The sequence below is a fragment of the Schistocerca nitens genome, chromosome 2, assembly GCF_023898315.1.
Source record: "Schistocerca nitens isolate TAMUIC-IGC-003100 chromosome 2, iqSchNite1.1, whole genome shotgun sequence".
In the NCBI taxonomy this organism is placed as follows: Eukaryota; Metazoa; Arthropoda; class Insecta; order Orthoptera; family Acrididae; genus Schistocerca; species Schistocerca nitens.
The window spans coordinates 701,088,391-701,114,020 of record NC_064615.1 but is presented as its reverse complement, the minus strand read 5'-3'; the positions used below and the strand labels follow the sequence as shown (position 1 = coordinate 701,114,020).

The window sequence follows — 25,630 nt, the reverse complement described above, 5'->3', positions numbered from 1 at the left end:
AGCCATACCCCAAATTTGTTTTTAGGTAATGCCTTCAAAGGAGAAGTAATTGTGAGTGAGGATATAGTTGATGATGGTGACTACGAAGGAGGTTGTTGGTCTGGAATCCATCAGTTGGTTTGTGTTTGATTCGGCCAATAAAGGCCACCTGGCTTGCTAATACGAATGCAGTTGCATGCACAACCTGCTGGCAATGCCCCCTGTTGGAACAAACGAATACATAGACCGGTGCGCAAGGTTCTGCCAGGCTCTTGTGTCTTTCCTGTTGTTGTGTACCCTGTCTTCCATGTGTGAGTACTGTTCGAGCAATAAATAACAGTGGTATGGGGTTAGAACACTTTTTGGGAATTAGTATGGTATTCGATTCCACATGTTCTACTTCAATCATTAGTCCTTTGACTTTAATTTCGATGGAGGCACTGCTTAAACCTCTTCACCAGCAACAGCAGGCACTGACAGTTGCAATTTCTAGTTTGACAACTACAATGGCATAGCCCGAAGCCCTGTCAACAACATATCCACCACTGATGGCTGGGATGCTTATGAAAAATGCCTGTGGCTACATTTCCAGCCATTTGGAGTAACAGATGTAAACTTGGGCAAGATTCTTTTTTGTTGTGTATTTCACCTTGCAGGTGTCAGTTGTTGTGACAGCTCACCTCTTACATGAACCTACATGTCTTTCTTTTGATCAAGTATGTGAGTTACTTTCTACCTATCACTGTAAATGTACTCACTTTATTGCTACTCGTGTGGAGTTTTTCTACTGCCAAAAGTGGCCAAAACAGTCATACAGGGCATGGGCTGCAGAACTACATAGACTTGGCCATCCTAATTTTATGACAAATATTCATAAGGAATCCTATACAGATAAGAAAGTTCATGACGCAATCACGTGTTTTGATCCTGATAAGGAATTTTGACAGCAAACTCTACAGTGTGAAAATCCTATGCTTACGGAAGTACTGAACACAGCTCAGTCACTTGAAGTTTCATGGCTGCAGGTAGTCAGACACAAGCCTGCTCCAAAGTTTCAGAAATCAGTTCCCCTCACCCCTCTCGCCCTTCAGTCTGTTCACAAGGGAACATAGATGCTATTGCAGCAGTCCACCAGACATCTCAGCATCATATAGGTAACCAGTGTAACAGTCCACACCACAGCAGTGACAGAATTGTGCTTCACTGCCTTCGTGCACACACTGCTTCATTCAACATGAACGGACCACGTGTCCCAAATGCTGGGCAATGTGTAATAGGTGCCATAAGAAAGGACACACTGCTCCTTTCCAAACCTGAGTAAAGATGAACTGAATATGGATGTGAACAGCGTTTCAGCAGTGATGGTGTCTCAGAGCAAGTTATACTTTGAAGTGTGTGTGTTTAAGAAGTCATTGAGAATGCAGTTGGACATGGGTGCAGCAGCAATGTTGGTGAATATTCAGACTGATGTGGACTTGGGTTTTTCCCCTCTGACTCCAGTGTCATAGAGGCTGGTGAGTTATTATAAACAAAAGATTCCCATTCTTGGACATTTTTCTGCACCTGTGACTTACAGGGCTGTGGTTTACTCATTAAAATTCCTAGTTGTGGTCGATGCTTACACTGAAAATCTGTTTAGTTTGGATGCAACTGTTTGGATTCCCCATCAATGATGAAGTGCATGTGGTTTTTGATAAAGTTCCATATCTCTGTTCCAAATTTTCCTCTCTGTTTTCTCCAGAACTGAGTTGTGCAACAGAATTTCAGGCTCATATTATGATGACACAATCTGCTCAGCCCCATTTTTTCTGGGCCTGTGCAGTACTGGTAACTTTATGTGGTCAAGTAAAAGCAGAATTGATCGTCTTCAATCCCTTGATGTTATTTGACGTCTTTCTTCTAAAAATGGTTCAAATGGCTCTGAGCACTATGGGACTTAACATCTGTGGTCATCAGTCCCCTAGAACTTAGAACTACTTAAACCTAACTAACCTAAGGACATCACACACATCCATGCTCGAGGCAGGATTCGAACCTGCGACCGTAGCAGTCACGCGGTTCCAGAATGAAGCGCCTGGAACCGCACGGCCACACCGGCCGACTCTTCCTTCTAGTGAATGGTCAGCACCACTGGTGACAGTCAAATAAATTACTGGTAAATTACACCTCTGTGGTGACTTTAAAAAATCTATTAATGCACAGTCAATTACTGATACCTTTCCTTCGCCACGCCCTGACAAGCTGTTAGCAAAGTTATCGACGAGCCACTATTTTTCAAAGATTGACTTGGCAGAGGCACTCTTACAGTTGCTACTTAATGAGGAATCTAAACACATTCCGTTTATCAATACTCCATTTGGGCTATATCAATATGAGTGTTTGCCTTTTGGTGTGCCAAGTGCACCAGCTATTTTCCAGCACTTTTTAGAGCAACTTATTGCATCAGTTGCAGGCTGCCAATTATTTAAATGACATAGTAGTGCCTGGTGCCTCTACAGAGGGACATCTGCAGAACCTTAATGCTCTATTTTCTGTTTTACAGTCTGCAGGGTTAAAGTGGAATTTGGAAACGACATAGTTCTTTCAACCATCCATTAGTTATTTGGGTTTTGAAGAGTTGTGAGCTGGCATTAAACCACTGTGCCAGCACACAGATTCTATTGCCGAGTCACCACACCCCACAACCGTCAAGGAATTACCGTTATTTTTAGGCAAAATTTCATGCTACAACAAATTTGTACCAGACACTGCAACTGCGGCACAATCACTCCATGCATTAGTACATAAAGATGTTCCTTTACACCGGTCCTTGGCTTGTAACTGGGCATTCAAGTTTTTGAACTCTAAGCTGCAATTGGCCCCTTGTTTGGTCACTTTTCAGCCAGGTCAGCACCTTGTGTTAGCAACAGATGTGTCTCAGTTTGGTCTTGGCACCATTCTTGCTCTTATGTGGATGGCTCTAAGCACCCTACTGCATATGCCTCTAAATCCTTAAATTCAGCACAACAGCATCATTCTCAGGTAGGGAAAGAGGCTTTGGTGATCATGTATACTCTAAAAAAACCAAAAATCACTTTTGTCACTTTTTAACCCTTTGGCATCTTTGTCGGACAAAGCCACATGTCGTTCACTTCACTTACAGTGGTGGGCTCTTTTCCTGTCACAAGACAATTATGTGATACATTTACAACCTACAGCACAACATGCAAATGCTGACACCTTATCATGTTTGGTGATTGGTCCGGATACAGAGTTTGATAATAAGGAAATACTTTGTTTTCATTTAGATGTGAAAGCTCAAAATGTTGTTGATGGTTTTTCTATTAATAGCACTAAAATTGCAACTGCAGTAGCAGCCATGGATCCTTTTTTTATGTAAAATTGTTCTTTTGTGCAACGCAGCTGGTCAGACAAACCTCTGGGCCGTGCTTCTTATCCTTTAGGAAATTTTTTTGCATTACAAAATTGTCTTTCTGTTTGGGCTGGGAGCTCCTGTTAGCTACAGAGAACACCACTCCTAAGATTGTAGTCCTGTCTGCTCTTCGGTGTGATGTTATACATTTATTACAGATGGACCACTGGGATGTGTCACATACAAAAGCGTTAGCAGACAGACATGTTTTATGGCCAAGCATTGATGGGGAAGTAGCACAAGTTGTTGCAGCCTGGCAACATTGCACCGCACATCAGGCGGTTCGACGTGCTTCTTTGTCACCGTGGCTGGATCCACATCAGCCTTGAGAACAAACGCACATAGCTTTTGCAGGACCTTTTTTGAACTTCTACTGGCTTGTCATAATTGATGCTTATTCTAAGTTTCCATATGTGGTGCACTGTCTGCCTCCTTCTGCAGTGGAAACAATTTCCACTTTGTCAAAAATTTTTGTAATGGAAGGTCTTCTGAATAAATTAGTTACCAACACTGGTCCCCAACTCATATCTCAGTAATTTCAAAATTTTTGTTAAAAAAGTGGTGTTTGCCATGTCACCGCTCCTCCTTTCCATCCTCAATCAAACTGGGAGGAAGAATGACTTGTATGAACATTTAAGACACTGGTGAAAAAATACGTTTTGGATCTGTCACCGGAAGTAGCTCTAACAGGTTCCTCTGTTCTTACAGGTTCACACCAGTTGGTGATGAGTCCGGCAAAGTTGCATGGTCATCAGTCCTGGACTCTGCTACGTCTGCCTCGGCCGATGCTAGGCCGTCTGCCGGCACTGGCACTGCAATGCTTCCCATCTGGCACAGCTGTTTGGGCTCATGGGTTTCGCCGCCGGCTAAAATGGGTGCCAGCAGTAATTGAGAGTATCCATGGCTGATGCCCCCGTGTTGTCCACACATCTGAGGAGAGGTCATCTCAACATGTCAACCAGCTATGACTTTCCATAAGTGGCTGCACACTGGGTGTGCCTCCACAGCCCCCGCACCCTCCGTCTGCCCTGCCAACTCCCCCATTGCAACCGGTGCCCTTGCCTTCTCTGACACTGCTGCTGACATTTTCACAAATGTTTCCTCTGCTGTGGGTACCCCCTTCAGATGCTAGGGGCCAAGGAGGGATCCTAGCTCTTGTACTGCCACACCCGATGCCTCTGACGCTGCTGCCTTCATCGTAGCTGGCACCTCCTGTTCTGCCGCCTTTGCCACAACCTCCTTCCCTAGAGTTGGATAAAGATGTGGCGATTACTGCTGCACCACCATCATCTGTACTACCACATGGCCTCTCACAGGGGGGAGGCACTGCCCTGTCTGTGCTCGTGCCAGTTCTGACCTGTGTACTGGTGGCAGCACATCGCATGACTCAACTTACGTCGACCACAGAAGAAATGGATGTGAGCACAGTGCTCACTTCTTTGCAAAGGAAGAGAAGTGCTTTAACTACCAATTTTGTGTGTGCATGCCAATTCACAGTTCACACGTAAAGTTCGTGCTTGTTTTGGCCACTAGAGTCCACCTGGCCTATTAATACAACAGCAGTTGCATGCACAGGCTGCTAGATGCACCCCACGTTGGCACTAATGAATATATAGGCCAGCACACAAGGCTATGCCAGCCACTTGTGCATTGCCAATTGTATCGTACCCTGTCTTCCATCTGTGTGTTTACTGTTCGAGTAATAAAGTATAGCATTCTGGGGTTAGAACATTACTTATAATACTTGACCTTTGTAAACCCATGCACATACATCTGCATACTACTGGTGAAAAACAGTGACGTGAAAGGTATTGTCCATGAAGAAATTCATAAGTACAACACTAGAATGAAGGCAGATTATGACATACCAAGGCAAAGGCTAACAAAAATTGGTAACTCACACTTTAAAAATCTTCAATAAACTACTGCAAATTGCTCAAGCTATGCCAAAATATTCTTAAAGACAGACTGTATAACTTGTTATCAGACAACCCATTCTGCTATATGGTCTGAGTAGTGCTGAGATCAGTTTATAACAACTATATTCACTGTTTATTGTGCTTGTGTCAGCCTATCTGTTAACAAACACATAAAGGCTATGAGCATGTAAGATAATAGCAGAACTGACTGTCTTAAGGATACTTATTGCACATCATTTATATTAATTTATTAGTTGTATTTAATAACTGTATTCACTATTCCAATATATTTCATGTTTAGTGGCTTTGTAGATTAATTGTCTTCACGTAGGTAGTACTGTAGTGTGCACTGAATGCTATATTCATTTATGGTATTTACAAATTGGTTGTATAATAGCTCTTTCAAATTATCAAACACAAGGCCTATTTCATCTCATATGATGAGTGGGCAATAAAGATTCTTGATTCTTTGTGGGAGATTGATAGATATAAAGTGACCAGGGAAGTTGAAAGAAAAAAAAAGGTGAAGCTGGGTCAAAAGAAGCTTCCAGTTAATTATTTAAAGCAGACTGCAGTGTCAAGGCATTGCCTGTGGAGGAAGTGTGTTCCAAGAAAGCAGAGGAGAGAGGGGAGGATATAGTCCAGTAGTGATCAATGACAAAATTAGTGACATTGTAACATTTGCTGTGTAGTTTTTTTTTTCTTTTTTGTCCTCCAGATGATAGATATGAAAGAATTCATACATAAATTTTTATGGCATCAGACAATGGAAACACCAAGTTGGAATAACAACAATATAAGGAATAGGACAGATTACTTCTCACTGTAAAGATGACCCACTGAGTTGCAGACAGGCACAATGAAAAGACTGTTCCGTGTGCTGCTATTGGCCAAAGCCTTCCTCAGCAAGGAAAACATACACACAAGCAAGCACATTTCTTGCACACTTGGCTGCAACTCATGACCCAAATCCCTCCTGCTGATAATTGATTATTCCTATCCATCATATTTCCTCCCTCATTCTCGCGTGTTTTCTTTGCTGAGGAATGTTTTGGCCGATAGATGCATATGTAACAGTCTTTTCATTGTGCCTGTCTGCAACTCAACAGGTCATCTTTATGGTAAGTAGGGATCTATCCTATTCCTTATATTTTTATGACATCATGTATTTTATATCACTACATAATACACTATGTGATCAAAAGTATCTGGACACCCGCAAAAACATACGTCTTTCATATTAGTTGCATTTTGCTGCCACCTACTGCCAGGTATTCTGTATCAGCGACCACAGTAGTCATTAGACATCATGAGAGAGCAGAATGGGGCACTCTGCGGAATTCACGGACTTCAAACGTGGTCAGGTGATTGGGTGTCACTTGTGTCATAAGTCTGTATCCGGGATTTCCACACTTCTAACCATCCCTAGGTCCACTGTTTCTGATGTGATAGTGAAGTAGAAATGTGAAGGAACATGTACAGCACAAAGGGGAACAGGCCGACCTCATCTATTGACTTACAGAGGCTGCCGGCAGTTGAAGAGTGTCATAAAGTGTAACAGGCAGACATCTATCCAGACCATCAGACAGGAATTCCAAACTGCATCATGACATTGCAAGTACTATGACAGTTAGGTGGGAGGTAAGAAAACTCGGGTTTCATGGTCGAGCAGCTGCTCATAAGCCACACATCAAGCCGATAAATGCCAAACAACACCTCGCTTGGTGTAAGGAGCATAAGCATTGGATGATTGAACAGTGGAAAAACGATGTGTGGAGTGACGAATCACAGTACACAATGTGGCGATCCGATGGCAGAATGTGGGTATGGCAAACGCCCAGTGAACATCATCTGTCAGCATGTGTAGTGCCAACAGTAAAATGTGGAGGCAGTGGTGTTATGGTGTGGTAATGTTTTTCATGAAGGGGGCTTGCACCCCTTGTTGTTTTGCGTGGCACTATCACAGCACAGGCCTACATTGATGTTTTAAGCACCTTCTTGCTTCCCACTGTTGAAGAGCAATTTGGGGATGGCGATTGTATCTTTCAACACGATCAAGCACTTGTTCATAATGCACGGCCTGTGGCAGAATGGTTACATAACAATAACATCCCTGTAATGGACTGGGCTGCATAGAGTCCTGACCGGAATCCTTTAGAAAACCTTTGGGTTGTTTGGGAGCGTCGACTTCATGCCAGGCCTCACTGACTGACATTGATATCTCGCCTTAGTGCAGCACTCCATGAAGAATGGGCTGCTATTCCCCAAGAAACCTTCCGGCACCTCATTGAACATGTGCCTGTGAGAGTGGAAGCTGTCATTAAGGCTAAGGGGGGGCCAACACCACACTGAATTCCAGCGTTACTGACGGAGGGTGCCACGAACTTTTAAGCCATTTTCAGCCAGGTGTCTGGATACTTTTGATCACATAGTGTATATGGTGTGGTCAATTTTACTGAAGCTTTGAAATATCTTGAAAACTGCATAGGATGACAGAAAGTGAGTCATAAAATGTGTTACACTCACAGCAGGAAAGAGTATGATGCAAACAATTTTCTCACCCCCTCCCTCCATTAAGCGTTGAGTGGGTGTGGGTAACTTTAAAATTTCAAATTATTCTCATTATTTATTTATTTATTTTTTAACATGTGTGAAGGATGTCCTTATGTCCGGGCAATTACTTGGGTGCCAATTAATTTCTTTGTTTTAGGTGTAACACAGGAAGTAAAAATAGATGATTGTTTCTTTCAACATGGGAAATCTCGCTCACTTACAAAAGCTAATACATCTCGAATGTTATAAGTGATATCAGCCAATAAGCAGTTATCGTACCAACCTAGAAGAATTCTTGAAAGTTCAGGAAACTTAATTACTTGTCAGAAACTTTGAGTTTTCTCACACATGTCAAAAGAACATACGCAATGATTCTTGAAAAGACATAGTGACACAGTGTCAACTGAAGAGTTTTCAACTTGTACCAAGAAAAAGAATATCTGATGCTTCAAAATTTTTTTAAAAATCAGTGTTTATTTTGTGGTGAAGACAGCAAGAAATGTGACAGTAAAAATCTTGATAGATGGCATCCATTTACTCAATGAAAGCCACTAATAGATAAGCTTGGAACAAAACAAATTCATGCAATGGTGGCAGAGTTTGTGCAAGTGAGTGATGTATCAAACTCATGAGAGATTTACGAACATGATTGTAAGGTTAAATAATATGTTCAAAGCCTTAAACTAGGTGATTTGTGTTCAGTTATATTTTTATATTATCAATGAATCAAGAATCCTAAAATGTGTGATTTATTTACGCATCAGGGGAAAAACTTTAAAGATTTGATTCAACTATCTTCAAGTATCAACAGAGATCTTGAAAAGGATTTTAAATGGTTATGGGGTGTCACCATATCAAAATTCATGACTTTTGTTTCCTATCAGCTGAGGCATATAATGGCCATAAGCAGTAGTTTAACCATGGTTTTTAAATGTCGACAATTTATATGGTACTAATTAAAACACTTTGAGATATTAAGTATTTTAAAATTCGTGATTTGTACCCAATAAAATTCAATTTCAATGCCAGGTTAAAAATGCAGAATTCTCTGAGATTTTATGAAAGTAGGGAAATTCTCTGAGAATGACTGGACAACCTGTACAGTGAATTTAATATGAACACAGGAGCCATTCCTGAAGGAAGACTAACTGTAATTAACAAGGTTCTGAGAAAACAAGGACAGAATATCATCACCCTTGGTTCAGGTTGTCTGAGAAAACAAGGACAGAGTACCATCACACTTAGTTTAGGTTGTACAAATGACATTAAAAAACCTGAAACAACTGAGGGGTGTAGGATTATGAATCACTAGAAAGGATTCTACACACTTCACCATAAACAGGTTGGCATAGGACAGTGCAATTCTTGTGCCCTTGCTGATAATGTGGACTTCTTTGTAGATGATGCCTTCACAGAAGAAATTGTTGTGCGTAAAGATATAGTTAGCCCTGGGTATTAGGAAGAAGGTTGTGAGTGAAGTCACTGGGTATGGGAAGAGCTGATGACCAGTGACAACAAGATCACAAATGTTGAGAAGGAAGGAAGGGAAGGTTAGGGGTTCATGTCCAATCAATGATGATCTCAATAGCGACCAAGTGCATTTTGGATTGGGGATGTATGGGGAAGGAAACTAGCTGTGTCCTTCTGAAAAGAACAGTCACATAAAGAACAAATGTGGAGCTAAGTACACTGACTGGTATGTAATAACTGTGATATATGTATAGATCAAAACAAGAATGATAAATTTTGTGTTGGTCAAAACAGCAGCCTTAAAGTAATTTGTTTAGAAATACTGCTATTTGTTGATCAAACACCTATATTTCTTATATTCAAATGAATCCTAGCAACCAGTTGCTTGTGAAAATTCTTCTAAATGCTCAGTTTCCAAAATAAGAACAGATGAAAAATGATTTAATTTGTGAAATTTAATGTGCACTCACATGATATCAAGTGAAGATCATTACTTGGCTCTACATATATAAAATTACATACCACTGTTTCAAGGATGAATCCTGAGGTACTAACAATCTGCAATGCAACTATGGATTACCTTGCTAATTTCTCATTGAAAATCTTCAGCTTGCATGACTTACCAAGCTTCCCTAGCAGTCAGAAATGCTTTTGATTGCTTTGAGCACACGACTCTCAATGTCTGCAATTGACACGACTCTCAATGTCTGCAATTGAAACATAGTGTTTTCTTCCACAACATACTTTTTTTACCTATGTCCTTATCAGCTCGATAGGACTGTAATGAGAATCATACACTGGCAGTCTAAAACTTTGCGTCCATGTTGTGTTTTGACCTCGTCTATTCCACAAGAACAGTCAGCAGGCTTGTAAGCACTGACAAATAGCAGTGCTTCCACTCTCTATTACTGAGCAATGGGATCCCTCACAACATGTTATAAACACATGATATTAGATTTCCTCCTATATTTTCTTTGAGTGAATGCTGGCACTACCCTTTGCTATAGCTCAACTTTGATGAAGCATGGGAGTAACCACTGTGGGTTACGGAGCACCTCATAGTAAACAAGAGAGAATATTGAATTTCCTCTGATATATTGTAGGAATTTTGATAGTTTTTTCTGAGTGAATGCTGGAAATTACTCATCACAACAGATGAACTTGTGGGAAGTTTTTATATCATTGTTTGAAAACACTGTACAGCATTTTGAGCTGATTACTTTAGACACTCAGCCTTTGATGCATAAACATATACTTACTATGGGGAATAAAAGCCATGTCTGCTGATTCTGTGTGAATGAAAGTAAGTTAACCTTTACCCATTAATATTTTCTGACTGCCAAGCCCACCACTCATTTTTTATCACATTCATCTGATATCTCAAGTCTTCCAGCATGAATGATTAATGGTGTGCTCCCAGGTGTTGAATGTCCAGAAGCACACCATTTAACACATTCATCTGCTTTGTTTCTGCTTTACAGATTTTTATTCAATGTATCAAATGAAGAATTTTCCACTGTCTTTAATCTCTTGTATGCTTCACAGTTGCAGTTCACTCCTTTCCCTACGTAATTTCCTTGATATGCCATTTTCAGATGCATGAAGTGCAAGTTTTTCATTATTCCTAATACTGTTTGCTGACTTCCTAAAATTCACAGCTGAGTTCATATATAAAACCAAGTTTTCTGTGGTCATGTGCTCACTTTATTTTGTTTTTAGCAAAGTCACCAATTTCTTTCTTACAACCGCATTTCTTCCCTGGTGATTTAAAAGACAAGCATCCATTAGCTATCAGATGCATTCACTTTGCTGCATGTTTACTGTACAGTCCTCATGCCGGTCCTACACTAGACACTTGAGCTGCCCTTGTCTTACAATTGGCAGTGGTGAGACGCAGGAATGTGTCTTCTGCTTCCATTTTGAAAATATTATACACACAAGAAAGATAACTCTAGTTTGTTTGTGAACACTTTGCATTTTTCTTTCTGTCACCCATACTTAAAAGAGCCATGCACTAAAGTGAAAATAACCCTGAATGTTCACAGCATACTTATGTGTGGAGCAGACAGAAGTTACTGGCTGCAGCATCACATGGTATACTGTCTCTTATCATTGAGCATCTTCCTTCTGTTTTTCTATCGAAGAATACTGTGGGCACTTGATAGCACTGGCAGTACTTGACTTTTTTCTTGCTCATGTCTGGGAGACCTTCTTAGCTGCACAGATTATAGTATTAGTATGATTATGTTTCAACGAAATATATTACAACTTGACAGTGCAAAATAATAACTAGGAACAAAGAAACAGGAACTGTCTTAGTTAGTTTTGCAGTTTTCTTGAAATAATGTTAAGGTTCATGATAAAAATGAATAATTATTAGATAATTTCAATCATTTTTAGAGGGTCAACAAAATACGACCTTGTAGTAAATTCACTACTGAAATACCATTGCAAATGAGCTTCATTTTTAAAGGAACTTCCAAAACATTATGACATTACATGCTTCAACACTTCCTGAAAATCAGCAGAGAGAGAATTTTACACTGAATGAGATCAGTACAGTTTGTGTCGTCTGCTATGCCTGATGAAATTACTGACTCCGTAGATACGTTCCGACTTGCAATTGTGCCCAGATGTAGTACTGCAGAGAGATAACCTGTTACAAGATTTTGTAAATCCTAATGACTGAACTACCAATGCTGGTGCTGAGTGTGCTCTTGATGAAACAACAGAACATCAAAACTACTGATTCAGCAAATTTTCTGCACTGCAGCAATACATAGTATTAGGATTTATAAAATTTAGAGTTAACTTTGAAATTAAGAAACAAATGCCTGAGCTGGGCTGTATGAAAACTATTATGAGAGGTTTTCAAAGGAACAACACAAGAATAGATAAACCTTGCATTAAATGTGTAAGGAAACAAAATGAAATATTTGGGCACTCCGGTGCAAAATGCGACCTAGTCCAAAGTTCAGGTTAAGCACATAACAATTATATAAATACAACTACAATGAGAAAAGAAGGTAAAATTCAAACTAACAGTACAAAAGAAGTGTGATATCTGTTGTATTATTTTTGTAATTGGATTATAAAAAATACTATATATTACCTTGTGCACTTCACTGTTAATAAATCACAATGAAGAGCTTTATGCTACGTGAAAGTGAAAAGTGACAGATAAAGTTTGTTTATTGGAATTGTGTTATGGAGGAGGGAATCGAAAGGGTGGGGGGTTAGGAGAGAGAGAGGGAGAGAGAGAGAGAGAGAGAGAGATGAAATAAATTGTCACACATAATTATGTTCTACACAGAACAATATAGAATTGTTTTTGTGTTTAAAAATAATAGACAGTGACAAACTGTCAGTGCTGACAGTCCAAAGCTTATGATTTATTTATTAACCATAATAAAAGTCAATGTATATACCTGCCACAGGAGTACTTTTTCCCTGAAATGACAGTGTTGCGTATATCACAAAGTTTATCTTCATTTTGTTCTTGTGTTACTTCTAATGTATCACAATTTATCACATTTCCTAAATACTGGATTTCTTTCACACAGTTGTTGATGTTTGTCTGTGTTTTGGCCTGATTAAATGAGAAATTGTAATCCTGGTAATTATGCTTTGTTTGTTCCAGAAACCTGAAAAAGAAAAAAAAAAACTTGTTTCTATAAAAGAACAAAACTATATGCAACAGTAAGATAAGTGGGGCACTACACATTCTTCCGCATTTGTTTCAGTATTTCTCCCTAGTATAACGAAGTCACATAGAGCAGTACATTTCTGATCTTAACATGTTTTTTCTTAAAATATACAAAATATGCCAGTGATTGGTTTGGTGATCACACACCAAGTGTTAAATGCATAGTATTTCTGCATGCTCGGTAATGATAATGAGTCTTACAACTATGAGTATGAATGCAATTAGAATTATATTAATACCTTCAGCTGCTGATGGGTGTTGATATATCTCAACAGGTACAGGTGAAAATGTATGCCCTGACTGGGACTCGAACCCGGGAACTGCTTACATGGCAGATGCTCTATCCATCTGAGCCACCGAGGGCACAGACGATAGCTTGACTGCAGGGACTATCTCGTGCACGCCTCCCACGAGACCCACATTCTCATCTTGTATGCCCACACACTACATTCGTAGTGTCCCACACCAACACACTCATTACTCGTGGAAGACATCTTACCAAGTCCCGTAAGAGTTCGGGGAATATGTGTGCATCCGCACAGAAGAAGAAGGTCATGACCGGTATTGCCAGAACTATATACTTATATGGATATGATGTCTGTTCTTTGTCTTGGTAAGATGTCTACCCCGAGTAATGAGTGTGTTTGGAGTGGGACACTACGAATGTAGTGTGTGGACATACAAGGTGAGAATGAGGGTCTTGTGGCGGGAGGCGTGCCCGAAATAGTCCCTGCAGTCGCGCTATCCTCTGTGCCCTCGGTGGCTCAGATGGATAGAGCATTGATTGATAGAGCTGTTGGATGTTCACCTGAGAGATATCATGCCACATTCTATCCAATTGGCACATTAAATTGTCAAAATGCTGAGCTGGTTGGGGGGGGCCTTGCCCATAACACTCCAAATGTTCTCAGTTGTGGAAAGATCCCATAGACTCGCTTGCCATGGTAGGGTTTGGCAAGCATGAAGACAAACTGTAGAAACTCTCACCTTGTGTGGGTGGGCAAGCCCAGGATGGCTCCTCATGAAGGGCAACAAAATGGGGTGTAGAATATCATTGATGAACCACTCTCCTGTAAGAGTGCTGCAGATGACAACTGAAGGGATTGTGCTATGAAAAGAAATGCCACCCCAGACCAATACTCCTGGCTGTTCGGCCATATGGTGGATGACAGTCATGCTGGTATCCCACTGTTGTCTGGGGTGTCTCCAGACACATCTTTGCTTGTCATCAGGGCTCAATTTGAAGTGGAACTCATCACTGACAATAATTCTACTCCAGTCATTGAGCTTCCAGGCTGAAGATGTGTCTGGATATGCCCTGGACAGAGGATGACACCAACCTGACTGTTGTCCACCATACAGCCTGACAACCAGGAGTGAAGGTACGGGCTCCCATTTCTTTTCATAACAGGGCAATTTAGCCGTTATCCACTGCACCCATACAACACTGCAATACATCAACAATATTCTATATCCCATTTTGTTGCCCTTCTTGGGCATACATTTCAGCAAGATACGGCCTGCCTGCACATGGCGAGAGTGTCTACTGCTCGTCTTTGTGCTTGCCAAACCCTACCTTGGCCACAAGGTCACCAGATCTCTCCCCCAATATTTGGGGCATTATCGGAAAGGCTCTCCAACCATCTCAGGATTTTGGCAGACTAACGCACCAATTGGACAGAATTTGCCATGTTAACACTCAGCAGGACATCCAACAACTCTACCAATCACTGCCAAGCTGAATAACTGCTGACCTTGTTGTACATGCCTTATGTGCTCCTTGCAGTGTCTGTGACTGGGACAGAGAGAGATATACCAAGGAAGACCTTAGCTTTGACTTTCAGTATATCAAGGTGCCTTGCTGAGCAATCATCTACTGGGACTGCATCATAAAGGAATCCACTGAAATATGGGTGCACAAGAGTCTGGTCAATAGAGCCAAAGGATTTCAGCTAAGTGCGACATAGGATCCTGCGTTAGTGGCAATACACTTAAGAGTGTGGCCAGCACCATCCAACTCTCACGACACAGTGAAAATGTACACACAGAAATGCAGCACAGCTGCTAACCACAACATTGCAGCCTCAGTACCCTCCAAGTCCATCAGCCAGGCAGGACCTGGCTGCCCGTAGCCAGGTAGAGGTGGGCACACAGCTAGTGTATTACGGCATCTACACATCTTGACCCTTTGCCAGAAGATGATGAGTATAACACTCGTCAAAACGTCACAGTCTTTAAACACTGCCACCTGCTGGTGTCCTGTAAGCTTTTTGCCAACAGTTTATGCTAGGAGAGCCTACATTCTGTGAAAACGTTGTTGCCCTCCTTCAGGAGCCATGAGTGTCTGGTATCTCCATAGATATCCCTCTGTTGTGTTTATACGAATGATTCGGCTATCTGTAAAACTGAGGCATGCAATTTATACCACCTTGGCAATATCTATAGTTCCTAATATGCATTAAATCACTATACTCTTAATTTCAAATGCATCTGAGTGCTGTTGAAAAAGTATAACATTCCATTAAATAAAAAGAAACATACATACTTCAATGTCTTGGTTGAGGCAAGACTACAGTATCTCTCTCTCTCTCTCTCTCTCTCTCTCTTGTAGGTTGTTTTGCTAGTAGTGGTGTAACATTCTTTCACAGTTATGAAAAAGTGTGTGTTTCTTATTGAAACAGAACAACCAAATGCTTTCATGAAATCTGAATATTAATGGAATTGGTTGCAGCAAGTGACACTGGAAGTGCAGCTCATTTGAAATTAAATGTTCATTGTGCAGTCTTGTGGACAGAAAATTGTTATTTCACTAAGCCAGTACTATCCCTTAAAAAATATGCACCGATTTTGTTTCTTCATTTGAGTATTACGCTTCTGTGTCTGCTTCATGGATGATTTATTATTAATATTTATTCTGAATTTCATTATCAGACACAGCTATTTCATTTTAGATTCAGGTCTATTGGCCACAGATAAACTGGAAATTGTATTGTTTATTTTAATTACTCTGATTACACTAGGGCATACTTAATTTACTTCACAGATAATGTCCAACTGTGTGCAGTTAATCTTATGAGGTCACAGAACACATAACCTCTCAATATGGCAGTCAAAATAAATAGAATTAAAAAGTAAAGCTCCCACAACTGCTAATTGTGTAGTAGAAGCTTACAAAATTGTAAGCACTATGAAATCTTAAATCTATGTCTTGGTTATCAAATATGTACAGTGGAACTTTGATTTGGTATTCTCCGATTTTACATTTTTGCAATACTACACCATAATTTCATAGCCCCTGTGAAAAACTCATAAGATCAATCTTAAATATTGCCCAATTTTACGTTTCTTCCAAGTAATATTTGCCTTGATTCTATGTTCTTACTTGACTTCATCCCATTTTCTTCCTATTGACATTTGATGTAACTGAACGAGTTATAAGAGGCACAAAAGACAGATGGTTTGCGCCGTGGGTTGTGTTGGAGTTAAGGGAATATTTTAGGCTGTTGCAGAGAGGAGAGATATGAGAGAGGAAATGCTAACATAATCCATGATCAGCACTGTCAATACAACTCATAACATTTAGCTTCACCACACAATTATGATACAACTACTGCTTGGTTGTGGCAGCAATGGAAAAACAGGACAGTCAACATGGCGTGTTCTGTGCCAAGCCAATGCATGATGAAGGGGCCCAATTGCTTTTTAAATTAGTGTCTCTGAGTGCTGACACTTCATGCAATTTATAGTCTTCGGAAGAACAGTGTACATCGCTCCCCTCAGTGCTTAACCCTATTGCCCTACTGTACCAGCCAAACCCAATTTGTTTAGCTCACAGTGTAATAAATTTACAGACCTTAGCCTATAAAACATTTGAAATTCCTGAAGTACAGGATTATAAACAGGCACAGAAGCTACAAATCAAAGTTGGTGTGAGAATTTTGCTCTTCTCCTCCTAGGTAACAATTTTACCAACCCTCATAATGGCAAGTGACATAATCAAATTGCAAATACCTAAACAAATAAGAAAGAAATTTCAAAATTTTACAACATATAATAGACCTATTGGGAAAAAAGTTGGTTTTGCCACTAGCAATACTGTAGGATACGTAACTGAAGAGACTATACTTTTGCTAATGCTGTATGAGGCAATTGAGCTATTTCCCAACAAGCTACTGCCACAAATTATACCTTAAAACATGCAGTTTTGAGGTTTCTTTCATTTTATGTTGGCCTCAAAAATAGCAAAAATTTATAGCCCACATGGTGAAATAAACTGAAAACTGTGAAATGCTGTGAAAAGTACCGGATGACAATGACTTGGATGTTTGTTTTCCACCTGCAGCCAATAGCTGTATATCAGGTGACATCACGCTAATATGTTGGCTTCCAGAATACAAAGTGATAAACACCAAGCTTACTACATGGCTTGTTACAAAGTTCGGCTTTTTGACCAGTGTATAGCAAATGGAGTGACTGTAGCTTCCACTTAGGTTTAATTTGTGTAGTTAGACCTCATTTGCCCTTCACTACCATTCATTAATTTTTACTTACAGTAGTTCTGCTCAGAGCCTGTTGACAGAATCCAGAATGTATTGTGCCTCTACCAACTGCAGGCAGCAAAGGCTAATCCATTTGCTATATGCGGCACCACAATGTACAGCATATGTTCAGTGAACAGTTGTGTGATGGCTTGTTCATCTTTGTTGCAGTCTCCAATGGTGTTCAATGTACTTTGACAGCAGACAGATTGTAATAAATCTAATGGATTGCTGGGACAGAGAAACACTGAAATCACAGCAGGCTAAACTTTATTTCATATTCATTGGTCTAAAGAAGTACCACATGTGAAGGGAAATTTGACTGTATACATGTGCTTTCACAAAACATGCTGCGTTTATGGTACAGCAAGCGACGAGTTTGAAGTGCGAATGGCACGTGTTGGCAATACTGCAGAACACTCCACTTCAGCCACACAGCACAATGAACAAGGAAAAGTTTACAAGCAATACACTAGAAGTTGCTGTGCTCACATCACTACAGTATGCTGCTCTGCCACTAGCTACAGAAGGAAAACACACCCTCCAATATGTTAGATTCCAACACCTTTCACTGTACTTCACAGTTTTTGGTTTAATTCCCATGTTCATCAATTTATGTTTTTCCTGGGTGAGCACGAAGGAAAGATCTCTCAAAAACATGTATTTTGACGTATAATTTGTGGTTGTATCATGTTGGAAAATAGCTCAATTACCTTGTACCCAGAAACAAATTTCAATTTTTTGACGAGTTTTTACTTGCTGTTCTGACATCTGTGATTTTTAAGAACTAATGAAATTCACTACCACAAATTACTGTATGGACATTGTATTGTACATTTAATTTCCTTCACTTATATAGATTTTATACAATGTATTGGAGAAGATAATATTTTAAGTCATATTCATTTTCATTCAGCATTCCTATCGCAAGGATTCAGTGACATTCAGAAAGAGTTTATAACAACTATTTGATGAAATGAATCATGGATGCAGCAGTAATGGGAATTGACTTGGCCTTTTGACCAGATACACCTAAATTCCAGTTCAATGTAGTCCATGTTGTTACCTCGCAATGGCATCATGGAAAACTATTGTGGAAAATGTGTTGGTGAGTAGTTACTGTGACCTGTTGTTAACAATACTATTTTTTTTGATACAATATAATGAAAATGATAGTTGATACTCACCATATAGTGGAGATGCTGAGTTGCAGAAAGGCACAATGGAAGTACTGTAGAAAAGTTAGCTTATGGCCAACACGGCACACACTCATGCAAACGCAACATACACATGCGCACACACGATCACAGTCCCTGGCAGCTGGTGCCAGACTGTGAGCAGCATGGCATTATGGGAGAGGCACCAAGGTGGAGGTAAGGAGGAGTCTGGGGCAGGGACGGGGAAGAATGTAGGGTGACGTGGGGGACAGTAAAGTGCTGCTGGGAGCGTGCATGGACAAGGTGGAGAGGTTAGATGGAATGTGGAGAAGAGAGGGACAGTGAGCAGAAAAGAAGAGAAGTAAAAAGGCTGGGTGCATTGATGGAATAGAGTGCAGTGTAGTGCTGCAAGGGGACAGGGAAGGGGCTACATGGGTAAGGATAATGATTACCATGGGCATGACAACCAACAAGCTGTCTGATCACATGAATGGATGACAACAAACTGTGACCAAGAAACAACTGGACCATCCTGATGCTGAGCACGTTGCCCAACACAACATCCTTCATTTCAATGACTGCTTCACAGCCTGCACCATCTGAATCCTTCCCACCAATGCCAGCATTTATGAATTTTGCAGATGCGAATTCTCCATGCAATATGTTCGAGTAATACTTCTGGCCTCAATCTTCATTAGTGATTGTCCTTACCCAACTAGCCCCTACCCTGCCCCTTCCAGCATTACACAGCCCTCTATTCCACCAACTCACCCAGCCTTTTTACTTCTCTCCTTTTCCATTAACTGCCCCTCTCTTCCCCACCCTCTGACTAACCTCCCGACTGCACCTAGCTGCCCCACTTTCCCCCTTGTCCTTGCATGCCCCCAGCAGCACTTTACCATCCACACCCAACCCTGCATCCCTCCCCCTCCACACCACAGCCTCCTCCTCACTCCCACCCAGTTGCCTCTCCCATAATGCCATGCTGCTTGCAGTCTGGCTTCAACTGCCAGACACTGTGGTCATGTGTTTATAGTTGCATTTGTCTGAGTGTGTTTATGTTGTCTATTTTTGACAAAAGCTGTGTTGCCCAAAAGCTAACTTTCCTACAGTCTTTTTGTTGTGCCTTTCTGTGACGCAGAATCTCTGCTATGAGGTAAGTAGCAACTCTCTTTTTCTTTACATTGTTACATTCCATCCTGGATTTTCCATTGTTTAATTTTTTTATAGTGAGAAGGAGAGGAATGACTGTGCTGATGGAATGTGCACACAAAATGTCAATGCTGAATAAGCTGAAGCTCTGCTAATTACAGCAAGAGGTATACTATGCTGAGCAGAGTGAGCCTCAAGTCTGCAAACACTTTTTAGCTACTGATGCAATAACTGGACTCCAAGGCTGGCAAGAAAACTAAGAATAATCATTGCATACATGTGGTTATTGTGGTATTCCATGCTACTCTATCCTGTGCACGCCTCTTCATCTCCGAGTACCTATTGCAACCTACTTTCTTATGAATCTGCTTAGTGTATTCATCTCTTCTTCCCTTTACGATTTTTACACTCCACGCATCCCTACAGTACTAAATTGGTGAGCCCTTGATGTTTCAGAATGTGTCCTACCAACTGATCCTTTCTTCTAGTCAGGTTGTGCCACAAATTTACAGTACCTCCACACAGTTATGTGATCGAGTCATCTAATCTTCAGCATTCTTCTGTAGCACCACAGTTCAAAAGCTTCTGTTACATTTTTGTCTAAAATGTTTATTGTCCATATTTCACTTCCATACGTAGCTACACTACATTCAAATACTTTTAGGAAAGACTTCCCGACACTTAAGTCTATACTCAGTATTAACAAATTTCTCTTCTTCAGAAATGCTTTTCTTCCCACTGCTAGTATACATTTTATATTGTCTCTACTTCAACCATCATCAGTTATTTTGCTGCCCATATAGCAAAACTTATCTACTATTTTAGGTGTCTATTTTGTAAACTAATTCCCTCACCATCGCCTAACTTAATTTGACTACACATCATTATCCTCGTTTTGCTTTTGTTGATGTTGATCTTTATCCTCCTTTCAAGAGACTGTCCATTCTGTTCAACTGCTCTTCCAGGTCCTTGCTGTCTCTGGCAGAATTACAATGTCATCAGTGAACCTCAAAGTTTTTATTTCTTCTCCATGGATTTTAATTCCTACTCCAAATTTTTCTTTTGTTTCCTTTACTGCTTGCTCAGTATACAGATTGAATAACATCAGGGATAGCTACAATCCTGGCTTACTCCCTTCTCAACCACTGCTTCACTTTCATGTCCCTCAATTGTAACTGCCATCTGGTTTCTGTACACATTGTAAATAGCCTTTCACTCCATGTATTTTATCCCTCCTACCTTCAGAATTTCAAAAAGTCAACATTGTCCAAAGCTTTCTCTAAGTCTACAAATGCTATAAACGTTGGTTTGCCTTTCCTTGACCTATCTTCTAAAAGAAGTCATCGGGTCAGTATTGCCTTGCATGTTCCTACATTTCTCCAGAATCCAAACTAATCTTCCCCGAGGTCAGCTTCTACCAGTTTTTCCATTTGTCTGTGAAGAATTCATGTTAGTATTTTGCAATCATGATTTGTTAAACTGATAGTTTGGTAATTTTTACAACTGTCAGCACCTGTTTTCTTTGAAATTGGTATTATTAATTCTTTCTTAAGTCTGAGAGTATTTTGCCTGTCTCAGACATCTTTTTCACAAGATGGAAGAGTTTTGCCTCGCCTGGCTCTCCCAGGGCTATTAGTAGCCGTAACAGAGTGCTGTCTACTCCCGGGGTCTTGTTTTGGCTTAGATCTTTCACTCCTCTGTCAAAATCTTCACCCAGTGCCATATCTCCCAACTCATCTTCATCTTCATCCTCTTTCATTTCTATACTGTTACCCTGAAGTACATATCTCTTGTATAGACTCTCTATATACTCCTTACATCTTTCTGATTTCCCTTCTTTGCTTAGTACTTGTTTTCTATCTGAGCTCATGACATTCGTACAGGTGGTTCTCTTTTCTCCATAGGTCTCTTTAATTTTCCTGTAAGCAGCATTTATCTTTCCCCTAGTGATATGTGCTTCTATATCCTTACATTTATGCTGTAGCCATTGCTGATTAGTCTCTTTGCACTTATTGTCCATCTCATTTTTGAGATGTTCGTATTCCCTTTCGCTTGTTTCATTTACTGCATTTTTACATTTTCTCCTTTCATCAGTTAAATTCAATATCTCTTGTGTTACCCAAGGATGTTTACTAGCTCTCATCTTTCTACCTACCTGATCCTCTGCTGCCTTCACTATTTCTTCTCTCAAAGCTACCCCCTCTTCTTCCACTGTATTCCTTTCCCCTGTTATTTTCAATTGTTTTTGAATGCTCCCTCCAAAACCCTCTACAACCTCTGGTTCTTTCAGTTTATCCAGGTCCCAGCTTCTAAATTCCTACCTTTTGCAGTTTCTTCAGTTTTAATCTACAGTTCATAACCAATAAATTGTGGCGAGATTCAACACCTGTCCCTGGAAATGTCTTATGTTTTAAAATCTGGTTCCTAAACCTCAATATTACCATAATATAATCAATCTGAAAACTTCCGATATCTCCAGGTCTCCTCCACGTATAGAACCTCCTTTCATGACTCTTAAACCAAGTGTAAGCTATGATTAAATTATGCTCTGTGGAAAATTCCTTTCCCCCATTCCATATTCACCTACTACTTTTCCTTCTCTTCCTTTTCCTACTAGCTAATTCCAGTCCCCCATGGCTATTAAATTTTCATCTCCCTTAGCTATGTGAATAATTTCTTTTATCTCATCATACATATCTTCAATCTCGTCATCATCTGTGAAGCTAATAGGCATATAAACTTGTACTACTATAGTGGTGTGAGCTTTGTGTCTATCTTGGGTACAATAATTAATTCATTATGCTGTTCATAGCAGCTTATCCATGTTCCTACTCTTTTATTCATTATTAAACCTACTCCTGCATTACGTCTTTTTGATTTTGTATTTGTAACTCTGTTTTCACCTGATCAGAAGTCCTGTTCCTCCTGCCATCAAACTTCACTAAGTCCTGCTATATCTAACTTTAACCTATCCATTCCCCATTTTAAATTTTCTAATCTACCAGCCCAATGTCCAGAATTTACCGAGCGAGGTGGTGCAATGGCTAGCACGCTGGACTCTCATTCGGGAGGACGACAGTTCAATCCTGCGTCCGGCCATCCTGATTTAGGTTTTCCATGATTTCCCTAAATTGCTCCAGACAAATGCCGGGATGGTTCCTTTGAAAGGGCACGGCCGACTTCCTTCCCCGTCCTTCCCTAATCCGATGAGACCGATGACCTCGTTGTCTGGTCTCCTCCCCCAAACAACCCAACCCAACCCAACCAACCAGAATATTTTACCCCCTCAGGAGGATGCCATCATCATTTAACTATACAGTAGAGCTGCATACCCTCAGAAAAAATTAAGACTGTGGTTTCCCCTTCTTCCAGCCACTAGCAGTACCGGCACAATAATGCCATTTAGGTTGACGATGTTACAAGACCAGGTCAGTCAATCATCCAGACTGCTGTCCCTGCAACTACTGAAAAGGCCGCTTCCTCTCTTCAAGATCAGTACATTTTTCTGTCGTCTCAACAATTCCCCTCCGTTGTGGTTGTACCTATGGTATGGCTCTCTGTACTGCTGAGGCATGCAAAGCTCCCCACCAACAGCAAGGCCCATGGTTCATGAGGGGGAGGGGGGAGAGATACATACAAAGATCTAATATTAGTACTTCCTTATTGTAAAGTTGTTTTTGTAATGCCATTTAGCCTGAAGATGAGGTTTAACCCTCGAAACATGTCACTAAATAAATAAGTAATACAATTGTTGACAATGTTTGTGACTGGTAGCAGTAATAAAAAAAAAAATAAAAATAAAAAAAAAAAAAAAAAAAAAAAAAAAACTTTACATATTTGCAGGGCAACAGTCTGGACGATTGATTGAAGTGCCCATGTAACATCAACCAAAACAGCAATTCTATGAATTGGAGTATGGAAAGTCAGAGCCCTTAACCGGGCAGGTAGGATAGAAAATTTAAAAAGTGAAATGGATCAGTTGAAGTTAGATATAGTGGGAATTTGTGAAGTTCAGTGGCAGGAGGAACAGGACTTCTGTTCAGGTGAATCAAAACAAAATCAAATAGGGGCAAAGTGGGAGTAGGTTTAATAATGAAAATAAATAAATAGGAACACGCATAATCTACTGTGAACAGCACCGTGAACGCGTTACTGTAGCCAACATAGACATGAAGCCCACACTTACCACAATAGTAAAAGTTTATATGTCAACTAGTTCCACAGATGAAGAGATTGAAGAAATGTATGATGAGATAAAAGAAATTATTCAGATAGTTAAGGGAGATAAAAATTTAATACAATGGAGCCTAACGGGTTGGCAATCCAGTTAAAACCCGGATCCTGAGGAAATTTGCTACAGTTTACAATTTTTTAATAAATTTACTAATCCACTTACCCCCTTATAAATATGCATACGTTTAGCACAAATAAATTATGCAGGGATTTGTAGACATTACCCTAAAGATACTGTTTTTCAGTATTTTTATTTTTCCCCAAACTGGACAAAATTTTCATAAGTCATATGGAATGGTAGGCTATTGATTTAAAATCACATGTCAGCAGGAAATACTAAATGCTTCATTTATAGGTAACGTGTTTTACTGTGAAATGTCTTTTTTCTCATTTTTGCAAATTAGAGAATTTCACTCAAGTATTAAATCTTCCAAACCACTTGTGAACACAAAGGCCTGTGCTACATGGCCTTCAGTAGTATCTGAACTCTTTACTCACTATCTTTCCTGCAGCTTTCCCTTGTCCTCAACAGACCTTGCATCTTCTAGCTGAGTTTGTTTTCTTTTCTGTTGGTGGCAGTTTCTCAGGAAAATGATGTGCTGCAAGTCCGTTTGCACTTGCAACTCCAGATGCTGAATGTGTGTCTTTATTTACTTCTGCTCCTCCTTTTTGAAACAAATTCCTTTGCTAATTTACAGATAAAATCTGGTAATGCACATGTTTTTTATATTCTGAATAATGTTGGCATTCACAGCTGCCCACATAAAAATATGGAAGAAAATCTTTTTCCACCATTTTACAGTCTTTCGCTGGAAGGGATAGTAACTCATCAGCCGGTCTTCTCTGTCAACACCTGTTTTAGACAAGTTGTAGTCTAGTACAACATCTGGCTTTACTACCTCAACATATCCACTCCTGGATTTTACACTGACATGTGAAGCAGGCATCTTATGCTGTGTTGACAACATGTGTACATCAAGATTTTAAACATGGCTGCAACAGCAACTGTTGAAATTCTTCTTATCCTGCAACTGTTTTTGGCTGTCATCCTTTGTCGTGAATGTGTACATCACCTTTGTCTTCTCATTTCAAGCAGAAAAGGTGTCCTTTGCGATGAAATGTCATTCCTCGGTTCTTTAGTTTTTGATTTATTGGGTCTCTAGGCAAACCTATCCTGTTCTTCATCACAGTTCCAACTCCCAATGTATGTCTTTCCCATAGCTCTTCAAGGACTGCAGGACTTGTACAAAATCTGTCCATGTATACCACATGTCCTTTTCCCAAGTAAGAGGAACATAGCTTCAGCAGCAGGGATTCAACAGAATTGTCAATATTTCCTTTTCCTCCAGTATAAACTTCAGCACTGCACATATAACTTGTTTGAATATCACTTACAACACACAGTTTTATCCCATATTTCACTGGTTTGTCTTTCATATAAACACAGAATCCAATTATTCCTCGAAAAAGGGCTTATTGCTTCACCCACAGTCAGATTTTGTGATGGATAA

General features: G+C 40.1%; 1 protein-coding gene across 1 annotated transcript in view; it reads right to left on the bottom strand.

Moving 5' to 3' along the window:
* Positions 1-25,630, bottom strand: part of LOC126235270 (telomerase reverse transcriptase-like) — a 186,903-nt gene that overhangs the window by 52,563 nt on the left and 108,710 nt on the right. The window contains exon 7 of the mRNA XM_049943999.1: positions 12,762-12,977. Within this exon, the coding sequence (XP_049799956.1) occupies positions 12,762-12,977 (216 nt within the window). The remainder of the gene's footprint in view (positions 1-12,761; positions 12,978-25,630) is intronic.